Raw genomic sequence first — 22461 nt, 5'->3', positions numbered from 1 at the left:
TTAAAGTAAAGATGGATGTCAAAATAAGATAAATCCCTCAACACCTCTATGAGCCTACAGTTAATCATGTATTTAGTAGCCTATTAGAGGATCACCCCCTCACACAACAATTTTGAGATTCATGGTATAGAAGGAAGAAGGAAAAAATATCACCAATAAAGGAAAATGAAAGGGAAAGTGAGAATGGAATGAGAGAAACTCCCAGAAGAAAAAACAAATCGAGGAAATGAAAGGAAGAAAGATAAAGATAAAAGAGAGAAAATGATCAAACGGAAAATGCAACAAAAGAAAGAAAGGTGGGAATGAAAGGAAAATTAGAGTTATACCTCATAAAAGGTGATCCTTAACAAAATTTTGAACCTATAACTATCATAAATCTTGACCATCTTAAATCCTTCTCTTTTATTTTTTATTTTTAAAACCAAGAACTTAGCACACATTACGGCTCAAATGGAAGTCTTGACTAGATTAGCTTATTAATCTTTACCTTTAGCGAATGTTAAGTAATATTAACTTGAACCATGTAAAAACATGGTCCTAAAAAATGTATATAAGCAACTTCTTAGTCCTTAGTAAGTTAGAACTACTTAAAATTAGTACAGAGGACAAGAGTCTTATTCATACACACTTTCTTTAGCATCAAACACATCACTATGTTATCTAAATGTAGCTCCCCTCCCGTCTTCTAATATATGCCCAATCACCTTTGTAGGTACCTATGCCTTGAGGTGGGGGGGGGAATTGAGTTCTCATTTATCTCAACACTTTCCATCTCTCAAATACCCAACATCTTAAAATGTTTTATTTTACATAAATAGAGACCAACATAATAAGCTAAGATGAAAATGGCCAAGTTATAATATTAAAACATGAGAAATATGATGATTGTGGGTGATGCTTGTTAAATAACCTCAAGAAAGAAAGTTCCATTAGGAAATGGATTTGGTCGACTCCTTATTTTACCTTACAAATTTTAAGCCCCCCAATTGAAATTTGGAAAAAACTATATATAAAATAATTTAAAGAATCTATTTTCATATTGTTATTTAAAAAATGTGAACTAAATATATTGAAAATTAATGGGCAAGATATAAATTTTACTTACTATAGAGTATTTAATATAGGAATAATATAATTTTGAAAAACATTTACTTGTAATCTTGTTCTTCCTCCCAAAAAAAAAAAAAAACAGCAAGAACATAAAATCCTGTAAATCACCGAAAATACAGACTATACAGTTGCGCCTCATCACTGGATTGAACCATGTCTGACAGCTCCAAGAACTCTATCGTTCTAGTGTTGGGTACATGCACATTCATGAGGCAACTCCAGTTACTTGGTTCTATAAAAGGAAGTTCATTATGTAATTATCAGCCTAAAATTGACAAGTGATTAATGGGGATAAACTATGAATTTGTTGGTAGTATGTCTACACTGGTAATCCAGCTTGACCAAATAATTTGCCAATAAATCATGCCATAATACTACATTTAACCGTCAAAAGGCAGACCAAATGAGAACTATAAATAGCATCCTTGGTAGTTCTAGACCCATCAATCTAATATTAAGTATATAATGAATACATGGAAATTCTTGCTTCCATAGGACCATTTTTTACTGTTTTAATATTTATGCATTAGGGCAACAATTCTTTAGCTGGAATAACTGTACAATTGTATTTTTCCAATAGTGATTAATATATTCCTTCATATTTTCAAGACCAAAAATATTTTTTTTTCAAAAAAAAAAAAAAAAAAAACTCAGTCATCTATCTATTAAATTCGGGGCCATCTATATCCACGGGCTGAAGGCCTAGAATTATTTCCAGGAAAACCGATGCCGATGCATGGAACACAACCAAGCCCGCATGATTTTCTCAAGGTTCACATTGAAAGCTATAATGATCATAAAGTCCATTATGGCTCTATTACCACTGGTATTCTGCACAAACCAATTACCCATCCAGATTTGCTAAAAATGAGTAAGGCTAACCCCAGCAGTGACTCAGTTTGAGAAGTCATTTGAACAGCTTCACCAATCTAGAAAGACTTCTTTATAACATTATTAAATTAATTACAGTTTCAATAGCCATTCCTTTTTTCTCGCATTTAGGGGAGAAAAAGAAAATGTATATCCCCTAACTCATACAATTTATTTTTGTACGTTGGTTACTATACTACTTGATTGTAATGATACCAAGAGTCTCTACAGATCAAACCTGAGATCAGATTTGCAACAAGGATTCAATCGTTCTAAATCCATGATGCTCTGGCAAAGGCTCATTTCCTGCTCGTATGGATATCATGACTTCTAGACCTGAAACATGGATTAATTCACCAAAAGATATAATTCCACAGCAGAAATAATTAGCATAAGAATTAGAGAAGTATTAATAATCTAAGCTGGCGGCATTACCGACTACTAGCAATGTCAAGGTCTAATCAATCTGGATCCTAAACCCGTTAACCTGCTTAAATTAAATAGTGCAACATGCTGGAATTATCTAAGTAAATTAGCAAACATTTGAAAGTTGAAAAATTAGAACAGTATGCATGAAGTTTTAACAAAGCATGCATGCAGACTGCTCCTAAAAGGTAGATTTGTTGATCTTGCCAACTGACACTAATCCAAGTGCCCTGGCTTCACACAAGAGAGGCAAAAAAAAAAAAAAAAAGGGCAAACAAACAAACAAAAAAAACAAAACCCTTAATCCCAAAACACCCGCATACACAATCTGGTTCTTCATTTCCCTCTATTATCTGTGTTCTGCCCAGCAATTAAAAATTTACAAACCATATACAAGAAGCAAATAGAAAGAAAATATCTGCATAAAAATTAGGAAACCCCTATGAACAGTGTGCATGTATCTAAAAATTGATATTGTTTGGGGAGAAAAATAGAGATATAATATACAGTCAGCCAAATTTAGAAAATAAACAAATAAATATTTACAAACAGAAGTTAGAAAGCACACATGAGCAGAACATATAGCTTTAGAATTTGACAATGCTTCTCTATGAGGATATGCATTTACTAAAATGCAGTCATTAGTTAAGATGTGGGCAGAGCTGATATGATTGACCTCAACTTACTGTATTTTTCAAAGTATGCCACATGGCAGTGAGTTGAGGGCACAGAGGACGATGGCCTCCGCTACATACAGGGAAGAGGAGCCTGGGGCTAATCCAAGACCTGGACCACCTGGAACCACGAGCTAAGCCCAGTAGTCATTGACCTGACACCTGAGACTTAAGTGCTCGAGTCCTTGTAAATCATGAGAAAGATCTTTGCTCATCTACAACTAGGTGTTAATTCTACATTTGTGCCGGTTCTTAATATATGCCGCCTCTTCCCACCTAGTGCAGGTTGCAGCAGTTTTTATTTTCCTATTGTTAGGTCAAACACAAGAATTTGTCGATATTTCCAATTTCATTGAATTCAGGTACCAAAAATTTCCATATTGATGCATCTGATATTTTTGTTCTGTGATGTAGAATGGATACTAGAAAGAGACTTCCATTTTCAGTCTTCTATTATATTTAATATATTTAAGTTAATACTGCATTGAATTTAAGGAAAGAATAGGAAATTCCCCCTCTTTTCTGAAAGTAAATAGAAAAATATTAGAAGTGTTTTTCTTGCTTTGATCGGTGAAAAGAAAGGAAAGAGGGGGGAAAAAAAAGAGATGTGGAAACATTAGCAGTAAAAAAGATTTCCTACAATATTATGTCAGCCACATTAGCAGCATGCTACCTGCAGCCTTCGCAGCCACAGCTTCTTGAAAGACATCTGTCACAAATACCATATCTGTCGGCTTAACTACTCCCACAGATTGTAAAATCTCAGAGTAACTGTGATTTTCTTCTTTGTTTCTGCACATTGAAATGACGAGCATAAATTTTCAAAAAGTGCAGAGCTGTTGAACTAACAAACAGAGAAAGACATGCAGAACTTGCCCCACTGTGGTGTCAAAAAATCCACAGAAGTATTTCCTCAAGTCCCCAAAATTAGAATTCGCAAGGAGAAGCTGTTGTGCTTCTCTGCTACAGTTAGAATATACGTACACCTGAATCAAGATAAGCAACAAGAATGATTAGCGCCAGTCTTTTTGTTTTGGATAAAAAAGCATATCACTCAGCAAGTTATATAGCAATTTCATAAGACACTATTTATATCTTTTTTCTTCAAAATTAATAAAGTATTTCAGCTAAAAGTAGCTTAATTTATTTTAGAAATGCCATAACAGACCTATTAATAAGAAGCAATGTCAAGTAAATAAAAGGACCAACCATCAGGGACCACGCATCTGCTACAAGGCAGTATATCATTAAGGTTTGTGAAGAGATAGAAGAGAGAAAGTGTTGGAAGATATCTGTATTTCTCATTATTTGCTTGTAGCTTACATGCAATATATATAAACACATTTACAACTAATTCCTAATTATCAGCCACGTTTAAACATTCAAATTCAATTTCAATTTCAATTTCAAATTTTAAAGTTTGAAGTCCTCAAAATCATATCTCCTCATCCCTAAACTTCAGTAAGTATTTCGGTATTCATTGACAGAATCCTTATCGGTTACAGCAGGATCAATTCTCCTAATCTTCAGCAGTGATTTCAGTTGAAATCACTCGATCTTCTACACGCCCCTTCAATCTGAAGGGGAGATCACAAACATTCAGATTGGATTGAACATCTCGGAACTTCATTGGTGATAATGGTTTTGTCAGTGCATCCGCTACCTGATCACGACTAGAGATGAACTGAACTATTAATTGTTTGCGGTAGACTTGATCTCGAACAAAATGAAAGTTGATCTCTATGTGTTTCGTTCTTGCATGAAACGCAGGAATGGATGTGAAATAAGTGGCACCAATGTTGTCGCACCAAAGAACAGGTGGTTGTCGAATAGAAATTCTGAGTTCAGCTAGAATTGACTTGATCCACATTAGCTCGGCTGCTGTGTTTGCCAGTGCCTTGTATTCAGCCTCAGTGCTGCTACAAGCCACTGTTGGCTGCTGTTTACAGCTCCAGGAGATCAAGTTAGGAGTCTTAGGACCCTAATAAATACAATAAGCACCCATAGATCTTCTATCATCCCTATCTGCTGACCAATCCGAATTTGAGAATGCATGAAGTATGAATTCTGCAGCTTTAGAGATTAACAAGCCTGTTGAAACCGAATGCTTAAGATAGCGAAGCATTCGCTTTACGGCTTGCCAGTGTGATTCAAGAGGATTATGCATAAGCTCGCTGACTTTGTGGACAGAAAAAGACAAATCAGGCCATGTAAATGCAACGTATTGCATGCTGCTGAAAATACTTCTGTAAAGGCTTGCATCAGCACACGGTTTGCCATCTGTTGAAGTGAGATTGTAAGTGGAAGCCATCGGCCTACTGCATGGTTTTGCCTGATCCATGTTGCTCTTTTTGAGCAAATCCACTATATATTTGCACTGAGTAAGATAAAGACCATCACTGCATCTAAGTGCTTCTACACCAAGGAAAAGGTAAAGAGGGCCTAAGTCTTTGATAGCAAATGCTTCCTTTAAGCAATGAATTACTCGGTTGATGGTAGCCGAACAGCTGCAATTTTTGTTTTAAGAACAAATAGTGAAGTATCAGTTTTGCTTTCAGGGAAGTGTAATGACTTTAGCTTGTCTGAAAGTTCAGAAAACCAAGCTCGGGGAGCTTGTCGCAGACCATATAGTGATTTGTGTAATTTACAGACATGACTTGGAAATTAAGGATGAATGCAACCTTGTGGTTAAGTCATAAAAACTTCATCTTGAAGATCACCGTGCAAAAATGCATTTCACACATCAATTTGGTGAATGGGCCAATCATGAGAAACTGCAATTGAAAGAACCAATCTAATTGTGGCATGCCTAATAACTGGGCCAAATGTTTCTGAAAAATTAATTCCTTCTTATTGATAGAAGCCTTTGGCGATTAGTCGAGCTATACGACGCTCAATAGTCCAATCAGCTTTTCTTTTAATTTGGTAAACCCAACAATATCCCACAATATTTGTACCTAGTGAGTGTGGAACTAAGGACCAATAATCATTTTGCAGCAATACAATAAATTCTTTGTTCATAACTTCTCGCCAAAGAATTGATTTTGATGCTTCAATAAAAGAGCTCGGTTCTACAGTTGTGATGGATCTTTCGGCTAGCAATGCTCGAGGTAGTGGATGCCTAACATAGTCATTTGATTGCTTGCGAGGTTTGTGAATATTGTTCTTTGATCTTGTCGTCATAGGATGAATGTTTGTGACAAGGCTTGAAACACTGCTATGAGATGGCAAAACCGAGGGGAGCTCTTTGATTTGAAGCTGATATGTAGTAGCTTGTGGATTGATATCCTCATTTGGACCTGGAGAAAGAGACAAGCAAGGTGCAGCTCTATTGTTCTAATAGGAATATGGTTAGATTGCAAATCTGTGGAGCTGAGAGGGAAGTGAGACATTGATATTTGGAGGAAGCGGAACATATTGCAGCTGAGAGGGCTTCTTTGGTATATGGAAATAGTGTCTTATTGAAAACCACATGTCGTGAGACATAAATCTTGCCAGTAGAAAGATCAAGGCATTTGTACCCTTGATGACAAAGACTATAGCCAATGAATATGCATGTTTTTGAGCAGAAATTGAGTTTGTTTGTATTGTAAGATCTTAAATTAGGCCAACATGCACAGCCAAAAACACGCATAAAAGAGAAATTAGGCATGTGGTGATATAGAATTTCTTAGGGAGATTTTTGCTTCAAAACATGCGTTGGCAGTCTATTAATAACAAATGTAGGTGTTTGAAAAGCATCTTCCTAGTAAAGCAATGGTAAGTTTGAGTATGCTAACATTAATCCAACTTCGACAATGTGTCGATGTTTACACATAATAGAACCATTTTGTTGATGAGTATAAGGGCATGCTAGTCGACGATTAATTCCAGTTTGTGTAAAATAAGTGTTCAAGCATTGAAATTCTCCATGCCAGCCAGACTAGACGGATTTTATTTTTTCTCAAAGTGTTTTTCAACATAGGCTTGAAACTGAAGAAAGATTGATTCAACTTCGGATTTGAATTTCATTGGAAATAACCAAACAAACTTTGAATAATCATCAAGAAAACTAACATAATATTTGGCACCAGTGGTAGAAGCCACGCATGTTGGTCCCCATACATCACTAAAAATTAAATCTAGAGGATATCAAGAAACATGAGTAGAGTACTTAAATGGCAAGTCATGGCTTTTGGCCATCTAACATTTAGGGCACACAAAGTGCTTTTTATTGCTTTCTACTGGAAAAGTGATGCATGAAAGAACTTTATTGACAATAGGTGTGGATGCTATCCAAGTCGACGATGCCATTCATGAAGAGAGACACGTATAGTTGAGAGAACCTGTGGACAACGTGATTTGGATGTAAATTGATAGAGTCCATCAATGAGATGTCCTTGATGATGGACCTTCCCCTTGTAATCCTTCATAAGAAAGAAATGGTCATGAAATTCGAAATAAACATGGTTGTCAACACAAACTGTTTTAACAGATAACAAATTCTTTTGAATTTGTGGGACAAAAACAACTTGATTAAGAACAAAGGTAGAGTTGGTAGTGGAAAGTTTAGTGAAACCAATTTTAGAGATTTGCAAACCTTGGCCATTTCCAACTCGAACATGATATGTACAATGATAGTCATCATTTCTGATGCTCAGATTGTTGATATCATTGGTCACATTGTGAATTGCACCAATATCTGCATGCCATTCAATTTCCCAATTTCTAGCAGGAGTAGTGACCATGGCTTGTTTATTTTCTGGTTTTGAGTCCTGATAAGAAAGATCAAAATGATGATAGCATTTGCGTGCTGAGTGGCTTGGTTTATTACAAAGCTAACATATTAAGTAGTTCTTATCAGTGTTACAAGAAGTATTATTGAAACAACCATGATTTCCATGCCCCCTCCCTCAAGGACCACCTCTTCCTTGATTTGTAGAGTGTTGGTATTGTCTTTGTGCAACATTGAAAGACATTGGTGGAACTGGAGCTGGAAATTGATGTCAAGAAAGACAGGCCCCTGTTGTTAGCAAAAGAGAATTAAATTCTTCCATTGTAACCTTGTCGGTGCGAGCAGAAATTGAGGCCACAAAGCTATCAAATTCGTGACTTAATCCTACTAGCACATAGGTGATAACATCTTCACAAGTCATAGGTTGTCCTGCAAAAGCTAATTAATCAGTGAGTTTCTTAATGAAAAGAAAATATTCAGTGCCAGACTTGCTGCCTTTTGTTGCAGTTGCAAGCTGTATTCAAATTTGCAGTCCTTGCTCGAGACCTTGAGGAGAAATTTTCATCTAGTGCATGCCAAACAGCATAGTAAGTAGTATAATTTACTACCTGAGCAAGTACCCTTCAGTGAGGGAGGACATTAGTGTACTGAGAATAAGATTATCCAGGCGCATCAAGTGAGAGTAGGCAGGATTTGGTGTTTCAAATATAACACCACTATTAGGATGAGATACAGAGATGGTGTGGGGAGGCTCGGGCATGGTACCATCAAGGTATACAAAGTGGTCCTGACCACGAAATTAAGGCACTATTTGTGCTTTCCAAAGAATGTAATTTATTGAGATTTAGTTTGACAGTGACCACATTAGACATAGTGAGGACAGAGGGAGATTGTGAGTGTTGGTTATCAATGGTAGTAGAGGAAAGTAAAGATGAGGAAGACATGGCTTAGACGTTGGTATTTTATGGCTAATCTGATACCATGTGAAGAGATAGAAGAGAGAAAGTGTTGGAAGATTTCTATATTTCTCATTATTTGCTTGTAGCTTACATGCAGCATATATAAACACATTTACAACTAATTTCCCAATTATCAACAATGTTTAGACATTCAAATTCAAATTCAAATTCAAATTTAAGTTTGAAGTCCTCAGAATCATATCTCCTCATCCCTAAACTTTAGCAAGTATTTCTGTATTCATTGACTGCAACATTATCAATTACAGCAGGACAATTCTCCTGATCTTCAACAATGATTTCAGTTGAAATCACTTGAATTTCTACAAGGTCCAACCAGCAATTGGTGCTAACAAGTAGAAATCAATAATTTCTTAATTATAATGTTTGTGTTTTTGGTTTTTTCTCAATTCATCATTTAAAACTAAGTTTCACTATATCACTTCTGATTAAATTAGCATTATGTCATTGACCCAAAATGAAGTGAAATTTTCTTTTATTTTATTTTTTAAAAAATAATGCATAAATAATGTAAGGAGAAGGAAGAGCCCCAAAACAATCAGCTAATATTTAAGATGATTTTCTGACAAATTCTTTGTGGTTTATTCACAACACTTAACTAATTACTAGCTTGTGCAATGAGAAAATTATATGATACATACACATACATATGATCTATTGCATATATTATGAATTCTTATTTTCTGCAATTATGATGTGGGTTTTGTAATCAAACATTGCTGATATTTAATTACATTACATAACCATTTGATGATAAATTATCTCATGTGTGTGTGTGTATAAGGGTTGGTATCATTTATCTAGATTTATTATTTTTTAATTGTAATAAATTTATTATATATATACACAATAAATGTTATATTATAAAAAGTAGATACACAATCAAAGAAAACATATCATGTCCTTCAAGAGCAAAATTATCTGTTTGCCAAGACTATACACGCAAGTACATGTACATGGCTTTACAGTGCAAGTGTCATGTCATGTATCTTAGCCCATGCATGGATACATGTAAATAAATATACATATGATCAGTACCTGCATATATGCACCTGCACATGCATGAATGTGTACATGAAGGTACATATATATATGTATGGTTATGAGCATATTCAAGTGTGTGTGTGTGTATGACCTAATTAATAGGCACATGAATGGAAAGAGATTAATCTGAAGGTAAAAGGTAATGAAAAATTTAAAATTAGTAAAAACAAAAAAGACAAGTGTAACGAGAGTACGCATGGCATGGCTTACTTTCAAAACATTAATTGTTGAACGAAAGGTCTGGTGAGTTGTTGTATAAAGGAGAGGAAAGATTATTTTCAATGGAAACATTTATGAAAACTAAGAGCAATTTAAGATGGTAAATACCATAGAAAAACACTTAACGTGATGGCATTTATAGGTGTATATGCGTGAAAGCGTAAGCATGAAGACACTGGCACACCTTCGCTTTAAAGATGGATCTGTCTGAATAGCTTAGGCTGTGTGTGTGTTCATTTTTAAAAACTAGTTCAAGCATTAAAAGAAATGTCAGAAGATGATTCAAAATGTCATCATTTCAAAATCTTGATAAGCATCATCCCTCAAATCCTATCATTTGAAAATTCAGCACTGTTTCTATCACTTGCAACATCTAGAACAGATTTTAAATAAATGCCAAATCTGAATAACTAGAATTTTCCAATCATAATAATACGCCAAATTTTATAGCATTTCTGAATTTTCCTGAAATAATTAAAACTTGAAAAATGAAATTTAGTTGGAGCCCCCCCCCCCCCCTTCTCTTAGAAAAACAAGCTTGAAAATTTTAAATTAACTTGCAATCATAAATCTACCAGAAAACAAAGAAATCTAGAGACAAAAAAAGTTCTCTAGTTATCTAGCAGAACTGTAGAGATTGAAGCTTGGTCTATGGTTGATGGCAGTAACCTACAAAAATCTCCTCATTTTGGCTCATTTTTGTTTGCTCCCTACCAACAAATAAAAGCCTTTTGGGGGTGTGGGGTGAGAGCAAAGAAATGAACAACCTTGATACCCAAAGCGTGCCACCTCTCAAGAGCTTCAGGCACATCATCAAAAACTACACCAACCAACTCGTTATTTTGAAAACCAGTTCTCCAAATGTGACCCTGCATGCAGAATATTTAATGAAGAACAAGAAATCTCTGTTGAAAAGAAGATTAGGGTTTTAGTGTCTTACTTCGAGTAGTTTCAGGGCAGTAACCTTTCTAGCAGTCCTAATCATCGCTTCCACATTAGCAGCTAAAGAAGCAATCACCAGATCTTTTGTCCCATAATCCGAAGGGATGGGCACAGCACCAACAGCGCCTTGCTCCAAATCCTCCTGAATCTGCAATCAAACAAACAAAAGCTGTCAAAACATGCCTCAAATTCCAGGTTTGATGATAAAATTATTTTTGAAGATTATAATTTGAAGGATTTTTGGTGGACAAGTTTCATAATTTTGAGTCTCATAGTCCTTGAAGGATAAGGTATTTCTAATCCAAGTGCATGTAGGGTTCCCTAACACTAAAAATATCCATGTACAAATTGTGAAGGCATGAGGCTGATTGACTGAAGGACAAAGATGTGAAAGTTTGTGCACATGGATGGGGTACATCAAACTAAGAGTGACATTTTTTGGTGGGTACTCCTTGTAACCTCATCGTTGTCTAGATTTTTCTCTCATCCATACATGTATACCAACTGGCAGGGACAAACCACATTAAGCATTGTGTGTATTGGGCAGCTGCTTAGTTTGCCATTCTCTTGTGTTGTTTGATGCAGCTTTTTTCTAACAAATAACATGAAAGTGTAATGAAGAATTCAAATCATCTATACTGTTTTAATTTAGAATTCGAAAGGCTCCATTTTTTCCCCAGCTTAAAGTCCATATAGAAAAGCATAATTGATAAAGAAAGCAGAAAAACTTTTAGGTTAAAAAAGAGAACTCTTTCCCTCAAAGGAGTATCAAATTCCTTGTTATATGGTTGAACAAGATCCTGTCCAGATGGATATAGAGAAAGAAAAAGTAATGCAACATTCAAAGATCTAAAACCAGTCAAGGAGCTGCATCCCTTTCTTGGACTCATCAACTACAATTGCATGTTTGTGGAGGGATATAACTTCCACCCAAGCAAGACTGCCCTATTGACAGAATAGCTGAAGAAAGCCCCAAGTGAAACTGGGTAGAGGAGTCACAGGGAGCCATTGACAACTTCAAGGAAGTTGTAATGCAAGATCCAATACTTGCACTTCCACGCCTCATAAAGCCCTTCAAGGTACGTACAAATGCATCAAACTATGCTTTTGGCAGTCTTATTACAAGATGCTTATCCTAATGCATACAAGGGCCTTCAGCTTACTAAAGTTGAGTGAAAGTATTCAAGTCAAAAGAGAAGGAGATGCTAATTGTAATCTATTGCCAACACGTGGTGGCATTACCTACTTAGGTCTAAGTTTGTGATGAAAATAAATTACTTAGCTACTAGTCATTTCTTCACACAACTTAAGTCATCCCCCAAGCAGAAGCAGATCCTTGGTAAGAATTCCTGCAGAGTTTGTTTTCTCTTTTGAGCACAAGTCAAAGCAAATACATCAAGTTGCTAATGCACTGAGCAGAAAGGCTGAGATTGCAATTACAATTGGTAACACACTTGACAGTAAGTAAAAAAAGTGAGGAGGAGCATTAAGGAGAACCTAGTCAAAGATCTGGTCATTCAAAACCTCAAGAAGTTGGTAAAAGAGGGCAAAGCACACCAATTGCGGTCAGAAGATAGATTGTCGTTGACACATGGTGACAGGCTCTTTGTGCCTTTAATTGGAGATCTGAGGAAGACACTGTTGCAAGAATGACATGACATCAAGAGGGAAGGCGACCCAACATGGTATCAAACTTTGGCATTGTTGAGGCAGAGGTATTTCTAGCCACACATGCATGATCAAGTGGTTGTGTATGAAACTTGTCTCACCTACTAGAAAGAGAAAGTTGAGCAGGAGAAGACTGCAAGCCCTTTCACATACCAACAAGACAATGGAGAGTGTTTCACTTGACTTCACCAACCTTGTAGAGTCAAGGACGCAAAGTCTTAAGTTCTTTCTTCTTGTACATTCCACCCTCTCTAATAAATTTTCTGTTAATCAAAAAATTGGAGCACAAAGTCTATACTTGTGGTTACAGACAAGTTTTCGAATTACAGTACTTTCATTACTCACACAAAAGTACAGTTTTCAAAATCCTCAATTCACATCTTGAAATCTCTTCGAGCTACCACCCATAGACAGATGGATAGAAAGAGAGATTCAATGAGCTACTAGAGGAGTACTTGCACCATTTTGTTACCGCCAACTAGAAGAATTGGGAGCAGCTACTTGACGTCACTCAATTTCGTTTCGAAACCCAAAAGTGCTCAACATCCAACAAGAATTTTTTAGCTTGTCATAAACTAGCAGCCATGATTACCTCACATTGTGGACAAGTCATATAGATGAAAGAGTTAGAGAGAGTACGTCCTCGCTAAAGAATGAAGGCAGAACGCAAAGATCGTTCGAGCTTACCTAGAAAAAGCAATAGGATGGAAAGGTGGGCAGATCAAGGGGGAAGACCGTCGCACATCAGCATGGGTAACTTGGTGCTTGTTAAGTTCCATCCATAGCAAATCAAGTCACTATGAGGTTGAGATAGTAAACTACAACAAAAATATGAAGGACCAATCCCCATCTTGGCCAAAGTCAAAAAAAGTACTCTAAAAAGGTTGATCCTCTAGCTGGGGTGAAGGTGCATCCTGTGTTTCATGTCAGGAACGTCAAGCTATTCATCATTGACATTGAAGATCCAAACTGAAGTTAGCATGGTTTTAAATAACAGTAAAGATCTGTGTAACAGTAACAGTAATAGTAGCGGTCACGATCATCATCGTCATTACATAATAGGTAGTGGACACCGCATCCATCAATTCATTTTTTGCATGAGCAAACTTTTTAAAACCATTTAGATTCACATGTTTTGGTACCAGAATCCTATATACTAAAGCATTAAATGAGTTTTAGTAAATTTTAACAAATTAAATATAATAGAAACTACAAGTATTGGACATCATCTAGGTTGCTTTAGTTTCTATTAGCGAGAAGAAGCATGTGTTTGCTACTTTTCACTACTTTATTGGTGCTTACAACTTACAAGTGAAATTCAAACTAAGAAATCATAAATATAAAGAAATAGAAAATATATTTTGTACTCTTTTATTCTTTAATGGAATTTCTGTTATCTGAAAAATAAAATATAGAAGTCAAAGTGCTTGATCCTTTGCCCCATACTTTGAGATGCTCCGGATTTGGTTGTATCGCTTTCCCATTAGGCTAATAAAGGTAGCGTTCTGCTATGTAGTAAGGACCAACTGAAGTAGGTGGGGGGACACTGTAAGGCCCCTTCCCCCCCCCCCCCCCCCGGGCCCTCTCCCCAAAAAAAAAAAAAAAATCTTTAATGTTTGCTGTTTCGAAATGTTCATATGTTAAACAAGAACAAATATGCATACGATCAAACGTATTTTAGTCTCTAAAATAGGTGTAAGAAAAAGGAAAAAATGAAATAAAATAAAATTGAAAGAACGTAGAACACGAGCACATGTAATTTAATGAGATAAAAAGTTTGGTTTATTTGAATGGTAGTCAAATGCAAACTAAATTTTAGGAAAAAAAAAAACCTAAAAATGAACTGTTCTTTAAATAATAAAAAAATCATTAACTAAAAAACCAAATTAAAATTGAGTTTCTAAGCTTCCATAAAAGGAAAAGAGAGGGGAAAGGCAAAAAGGATTGAAAAACATGTTAGTCATTCTTGCCAATTTGCCACTGCAAACAGCCCATAATGGCATGTAACTGCTATAACCGCCTGTAACAACCATTGCATATTGTAATTGAACCACCTTCAAGATATCGCAGGTAACAGTCTCAGAACCATCCATATCATTATGCAATGTCCATAATGGCCATTACATGCTGACTTTTAAATTTGTGGTCAACCAAAGTACCACTAAAGGCATATCAATACAACAAACAAAAATATAAAGATATCATTGACGATAAAGAGTTCACATCATCAAGGAAGAAGTTGTGTGAGTTCTTAGTAAAGTCGAAAAGCCTCAAAGATGAACATATCAATTGGATGAAAACACAAGATATGGAACTGTTCATGGACAAAGTTGAAGAGTACTTAAGACTCAAAGTGTACGAGGACATTGACCGCACAAATGCGAGAGGACATCACAAGCCAAGCTTGTTCATGGCATTATACTGCCAGTGACCACTTGTTTTGTGTGCATGGGATGGGTAATCATCATGTAATACTATTAGAGGTTTTATTCTTTAAGTGGGATAATTCCTAAGTGATAATAATGATTATGACTAGTCACTTCGATGTTTCCAAGTGACAAAGTGAGAATAGTATAGAAAGCTCTTTAGGGTAGGTGAGTATTTATCAATCATTGTAAAACTCACTAGCTATTGTATACATGTTTAGTCTACTAGCTTCCTTCGCAAAACACATGTTGCCTACAGAAGTTTGAATAATGAATTGCATTACTTTACAGTTTACAGCGAGACTCTCAATTGATTTCATGTTTGCATACTGCTTTGCTTTATTTGTATTTGGTGGTTGTGAATTTGTTCAAGTGGTGAAACCGCAGCATACTTACCAGTTCAGCTACTATGCTATAACTAGTGTTGCACAACCCTTGACAAAGAGTTAAGTGTTCTGCCCGTAATAGATAACATTGCTCAAAATCACATCCCAGCATCAAACAAGTAAAAAGATAAATTATTATTATTTTTCATACAATGAGAAAAATTAAATCTAATAATAGTAAACCAAATCACAGAGTCTTTTTTTTAAAGTTTTGAACTTTAAATGCAAACATGGGTAGTAAAGAATTATTTAGTCAATAATCAGGGGGGATGGAGGGCTTTTAACCCTTATCCCTTGCCCCCAAGGGCAGTGTTTGAGCTTTCAGAACCCTAGATTAGAGCTCGACGGTGCAGATCCAAGCAAACGATTCTCAAAGGTAGCCCATTTGTCCTGTTGGAAAGAAAAAAGCAGATGAGGAGTTGACGGACCAATGAACTTGTTGGACAAGCTCTCCAGAGAATATCTAAACTTCCCAACCCCAAATCTAAGCTCGCCAAGCCCCAATATGGACTTGACAGAGACTACAGATGCCACAACCAGCAATCTTCTCCGACAAGGGCTTCTCTGTCAGCAGTGAGAGCCAGGTGCTTGGTTTGTTGTTGTTGTAGAAAAATCCCTAGTTCAATTCATTCTCAGATCCATGTAGGTGAAGGGGATCATTCGGCTGTTGGTAAAGCGAGACTTTGAGAAGCTCAATGTGCAATGGCATGAGGATCTAGTTGGTGCAAGAGAAGGTCAGATGTCCGCTAGAGGAGAAAGACTAGAGGCGGTGATGGGGCAGACGGAGGACCAAGAGCTTTGTCAACTAACGCTTCGTTAGAAACCTTAACTCCAAAACTTGTACTTATCAGAAAAAGGAAAATCTAAAACATAAAAGGAAAAAAAATAAATTAACACCCAATGCGTAAGGCTCTGATGCCATTGGGGTCTAGAAAGGTCAATATGTATGTAGTGACAACATCATGGTTAGAGAGACTACTTTTGTGTGTTGTGAACACTCAACTTTCAAGTTTGGACATAACATCCTTGCCACTCTATCAAGGATCACCCTCTCACAGGTATGAGCACATACACACACACTTAACCACCCCAAGGGAGAAAAAAATCAATGAGAAGCCCCCATCTCCATTAATATGAACTTTGCATATTTCAACTTTATTTTTTCAATTCAAAGAAAAAGGAAGAAGGTGCACCACTTGCACAAAACATTCCAGGTTTCACTTTCTTAAGAGAATTAGCACCCATTAAAAAAACAATTTAAGCACTTAAAAACTGATAATGAATGGTTTGTGTGTGAATTTGGCCACCAATCTTTTAGTGAGGCCACCCCATTGTAAGTGGGTTGGTTAATCTGACCAAACTTATTTGTCCCATTTTTGGTAGAGTATTCCAAAGGATGCATACCCCGAAGAATAATGAGACTTGGGTACCTATGCAGCTTGTTATTAATAAGTCTGCAGCTGGTTCTTATTGGCTGTTTACTGCAAAAGTAAATCAAAGTGGTTCTGTTGCTCGCTTGAAAGGTACACTAGCAGCTAAGGTTTTCACTCTTAAGTGTATGATTTGGATTCTTTAAACACCAATTGGATGCGATGAATGCCTTCATATGTCGTGATCTTCATAAAGTTTATATTGAGCAGCCTCATGGGTTAGCTGCTCAGCATGAGTAAGTTGTCTATAAAAGATTTTGTATGGCTTAATGAGGTCATCCAATGCATTCTTTGGTTGATTTATTACACTTGTTATTGATTTTGGTCTCCAGAGATGTGTGGCGGACAACTATATATTCTACCATCATATTATTCTAATCATTTTTTTTTTTTTTTTGAATGATATTGTAGCCATAGGTGTTTATAGTCAAATACGCAGCATTTGAAGCAATTTTTACATACCAAGTTTCAAACTAAGGAACTACAACCATTGAAGTACCTTTGGGAATTAAAGTATCAAGATCTCACATGGGGACCCATTTTGGAAGAGAGAAAATATTTTCTTGATACGTTGTGGCTGAGGCATGCCTTTTGGGATTAGAATATGTTGATGAATACATGGACCCTCATGGCAGACTAATGCCAAATGGGGGAGAATTGTCCGTTGATTCTAGACAATGCCAAACACCTATTGGAGTTGAATTATCTTCTAGTCACTCGAGCAGCACTATTGCAAGTACTGTTCCTGAACTAGCCATTGGTAGTGATATTCAAATATATATGAAAATCGAATCAATCCAAAAAAACGACTCAAACTGTACCAAAAATTCAGTAGACCAATTTGTTCGGTTTGGTTTCGGTTCATCTGTTTACATTTTTTGATTATCGGTTCAATTTTGGTTTTTAGTGTTCATGAACCAATGTTTACACAATCCGACCAATACATGTGTTTATTTACAATATATATTATATATATTGCATATTATTATATAACAATATATAATATATCCTGAAGTTACAAAATAGTATGCACAACTATTTTTTAGTGGTTGGTTTATACTTTATACAAATAAAGTGTGGTTGCACATACTAAATTGAAACCTAAGTAAAAGATTTAATTTGTCCATTTAAAGGAATTGTGATGTTAGTTTGCATCGGATAACCCAAACGAACCGCTGGATAATCAAACTATTGATAAACCGATGAGCTTTAACTTGGTTTTCAGAAAATAAGTTCAGGTAATTGAACCATGAACATCCCTAGTCGTTGGAATGTTAATATTCATTTCCTCAAATATAGCAAGGGTGCACTTGGGAGAGGTATCTTGAATTAGGATATAAATCATACTCATATTCAGGGATACACAAAAATGCAGATTGGGCTGATTCACCCTATTAGAAGATCCTATGACTGGATAGTGTTTTTTTGGAGGCAATATGATCTCTAGGAAGAACTAAGGTTTTAAACTTTAGTGCAAAGTCTAAAATAATGATGATAGAACCAAGGCACGTACTACCTGTGAATTGATTTGATTAAAGAATATGTTGGGAAAGCTTGGGTTTCAACATTCACAACCTATGGGTTTACGTGCAAGGCCTTAAATTTCAATCTTGACTAAACTTATGAGGCTTTAGAAGTACAGGCAGAAATTTCGATGGTGGTTACAATTTCTATTCATTTTTAATATATGATGGAGATTAGTAGTAACTACTAAAGCATGGAATTCTTTTTATGGAAATTTAGAGACTATTATTTTACATAGTAATGTAACATTTAGAATGAAAATATTATAAACAAAATGCACAAGGACAGGCATGTGGTGTATAAGGTACATTTATTCAATTAATATAAATAAAAGTCATAAATTAGTTAAACATTATTTATCATACTATTAGATTACCACTTTACTTAAAAGCTTAAGCTATTAGATTCTGGGCCAACAATGTATATCAAGCTTTAATGCAAACACAAATAATTCAGATAAATAGTCAAAGAATATGTTACAGCTAATATATGAGTTTTCATCTAATTTCAAAATTACAAAAGCTATTATATACATCATTTAAGAATCTTTAGATCCAATAACAATAATAATTAAGAAACAACAAATTAAGAGAAAACTTTCAACTTGAGTTTTTGATCTCTAATTTGAATCTCAAGGAAATTTCATTCGATAGTTAAAATTTTAGCTAAATATCATTTAATAATCTTTAGTTCCAATAATAATAATTAAGAAATAACAAATTAAGAAAAAAATTTCAATGAGTTTTGGATCTCTAATTTAAATCTCAAGGAAATTTCATTCGATAAAATTTTGGCAAATTTAGCTAAAATTTCGAGATTTTGATAAATTGTGGATAATTCGTAGAAATTTCCAAAAAAAAAAATTTAAATAAAAATGATTGCCATTTTGATTTCGAGGGAAGTGGAAATTATAAATTCGTATGGATATTTCGATAACTTCATGGAAATTTAAGACCATGGTTGTGTGATAACCAAGCAGCTGTCATGAGAGGACGAAACATAATGAGGTTGACTGTCGTTCTGTTAAGGGAAAACTTGTCAAAAAGCTCATCACAACAACTCATTCTGAAGTTCAAATATCAAATGATTGAATAGTTTAATAACCTTGCAGGTGCCCAACTTAAGTTCATTTCAAACAAGATAGGAGCATTATACATGCACTTAAGCTTCAAGGGAGATTGTTACACACGAGCATGTTAAGGCCATTGTGATTTATTAATAGGAAACCTAACTGTCTGGTAGGTTCTCCAATTATTAGTAATTATTTAACAACCAAATTGTGACATGTAGGATGGCAAGTGCCCTACACAGCATGTCACTTCATACACATTTGGTTTGAAGTGATTTCTAGTTAATTCTTAATGAAAGCACCCTAAAGCTTCCTTACATGTACTGGGGAGATTGGTGGGAGCACAGGGAATGTTGAATTGAGTGGAATAACTTGCAACAAAATATTCACTATAACTCTCCATTAAAATGCTCTAATAAGGTTATAAAGAAAAAGTGATAGATTGTTAATAAAATTAAAATCAATGACAAAAGTAAGCTTTTCATCTTCAAGGTCAATAAGATCTTGTCTAGAATGATACACATATAAAGGAGAAACTGAAGCAAGACAAAACAAGAGAACAAAAGACTAAGAATAAAAGCCAAAAGTGCCCATCTCACAGAGAAGAAAGAGCAATAAAGGACGGGGAGGAATAAATGTCCCTTGGCACAGCCATTTATTAATAGACATCTAACCTAGGCAAGTTAGGCTAGGTTGGAGAGTAATCTAAGCACCAACCAAGTTCCCAAATGAAGCACAACATTATTGAACTCATCTCATTTTTGGATTATATCAGCTATGGGTTGGGCTTAGGTTAGATTCCAGCCCCGTCTTTTAATAAGATAAAAGAAAGTGATTACTTGAGGCATCTCCAAAGCCATTAGGCAGCAAAAAAATTGTTCCTAAAAAGGACAACATCAATGCCTAGAGCTCATGAAATTTTAGAGCTAAAAACTTCAACCAACTAGCAATTTTTCAAGACAATTGCATACAGATGCACCACTCTTGCAGTCCTATCAGCTGAAAGAATACATACAGCAATCATGCACCATATTATACATCAAAATGATATCTCAATAAACTGAAACATAATTACTAAAGATTCTAATATGCTTGTTTTGTTAGTATCAAAATACTCATGCCAATGAAGACAAAGGATCTCACCTGAGAAAACAGCAAATTTATAGCATCTTTAGTTTCTTCACCATCAAATGTCGCAGCCAAATGCTTTACCATGTTGTTATGAGCATAAGGGACAAGAACATCAGTAAAAAATGACATAGGTGTGGTTGTCCCTTCTATGTTGAGGAGAATACAACGCTGCACCATAAAAAGTACAAGGATAAAAGGACTACAGCTTCAACAATTTCAAAGAATAAAGGTCTGTTTTGTATAATTTCTTGTTTTCATTTTCTTTCGTGTACAATGAAGAAACAGAAAATGACCAAGCATTTGTCTACGTTGCCAATTTTCTATTTTTGTTGCTTGTTTCTAATTGTTTTAGAAAAAAAATTGAAAATAAAATTTGGTAATTGTTTTGGCAGCCTGAATAAATATGCCAAAATTAATTTTTGTAAATTATAAATAAACTTACACTAAATTAAAATAAAATGACAATGAATTAAAATATAATTAAATAAAAATATCCATAAAATTCTTTGGAATAAATAACAAGTAATCTAAAAAAGCATTTTTATCATTTTTCAATTTTTATGTACAACAAGATTGTTAAAACATGAGTTTTGAAATAAACAATTTTTTTTTTTCACTGTTATTTGATTCAAGGACAAAAATGATCATTTGATCAATCAAAATTTTAATTTGTATTAGTTTTATAAACATCAAAGAAACAAGTAGCTAGTTTTCAGTTCTCAGTTTTCATTTGTGTTATTCATTTTATAATTTTTGATATTGACACTAGAGAGCCCCTGAAAAAGCAACAGCATGTAAAAGTTATTTCGCATCATCACTATTTGAGAACCCAACAAGCCCAAGATAAGCCAAGTCTGTAGAGACATGGGAAGATAAAATAATAAAAGAAATGGGAAAGAGAAGTTTTTGGGCCGGTTAAGGAGAAAACCGGCAACGGTTTTCTAGAGGAGACAGAAAATCGGCAACGGTTTTGGAGTTACCGCAGAACGGTAATGGGAAAAAAGTAAAAACTGGGCCGGTTAAATAGAAAATCAAAAACGGTTTTCTGAGGGTTAGAGAAAACAGGTGACGGTTTTCTCTGCAGTGGGCGGTATAAGGGAAACCAAGAGTATCATTTCATTTAACAAAACAAAATCTCTCTCTCTCTCTCTTCCAAACCCACAGCTCTCTCTCCCTTCTCTCTTCAATTCCAGCTCTGATAAAGCCCAAATTGATGATCAGGAACCACCACGGGGTTCCTGGGAAGATTCTTTGCAACCTACGTGGAGTAGATTTCAGTTTGAGGTTCCAGGGCATCATCCCAAAATCAGCACAAGTAGGGTATTTTAAGTTTTATTATTAATATGAAGTATATAGGGCCTAGGGAATGATAAAATAACGTTTTATTGAGATTTGAGTTGATAAACTTGGGTTTTTAAATTAGGGATCGGTGAGTGCCATGGACATCATTTGGGGTCTTTGCGGGCGTAATCTAGGAAATTGAGCAAGGGGAATTAATTATAGTAGGTTTTTATTAAATTTTAAACCAGTTAATTCGAGTATACAAATATATATATATATATATATAGGTATGATTTATCTGAACAGCTAGGCATTTGGAAAAATAATGACTTTTGATATATGATATATATATGGAAAAGAAATTTTGGCAGGAATACAACTTTAATAATTTAAACGGCTGGTTGTGGATACAGTTTATTTATGAATATGGATTGGTTGTGAATACTAACCATGTGTGATTGTTGTGATGAATAATGTGATGTGTGTGAATGGGTCATTTTGTGTGGTTATTCGTGTGTCACAAAATAACGTTGGCAGGCCTGAGGAGTTTATTATATTGCCTAGATATAA

The 22461-nt window shown here is 35.2% G+C and overlaps 1 protein-coding gene across 14 annotated transcripts in view; it reads right to left on the bottom strand.

The window, feature by feature from the left end:
• Positions 1-2020: 2020 nt before the first annotated feature.
• LOC131149508 (probable bifunctional methylthioribulose-1-phosphate dehydratase/enolase-phosphatase E1 2) overlaps positions 2021-22461 on the bottom strand; it is a 66308-nt gene continuing 45867 nt past the window's right edge. For 8 of the 14 annotated variants that reach the window (XM_058100004.1, XM_058100008.1, XM_058100010.1 and 5 more), the window contains 6 exons: positions 20623-20778; positions 10975-11124; positions 10802-10903; positions 3957-4066; positions 3754-3872; positions 2021-2316 (listed from right to left, as the gene is read on the bottom strand). In XM_058100004.1, coding sequence (XP_057955987.1) covers positions 2225-2316; positions 3754-3872; positions 3957-4066; positions 10802-10903; positions 10975-11124; positions 20623-20778 — 729 coding nt within the window. In that variant the 3' untranslated portion in view covers positions 2021-2224. Of the gene's footprint in view, positions 2317-3753; positions 3873-3956; positions 4067-5457; positions 5588-7405; positions 7487-7659; positions 8083-10801; positions 10904-10974; positions 11125-20622; positions 20779-22461 lie in introns of those variants that run through there. The other 6 variants (XR_009135230.1, XR_009135231.1, XM_058100007.1 and 3 more) reach the window with 6 other exon arrangements.

The sequence above is a fragment of the Malania oleifera genome, chromosome 2, assembly GCF_029873635.1.
Source record: "Malania oleifera isolate guangnan ecotype guangnan chromosome 2, ASM2987363v1, whole genome shotgun sequence".
In the NCBI taxonomy this organism is placed as follows: domain Eukaryota; kingdom Viridiplantae; phylum Streptophyta; class Magnoliopsida; order Santalales; family Ximeniaceae; genus Malania; species Malania oleifera.
This window is presented reverse-complemented; position numbering and strand designations above follow the sequence as displayed.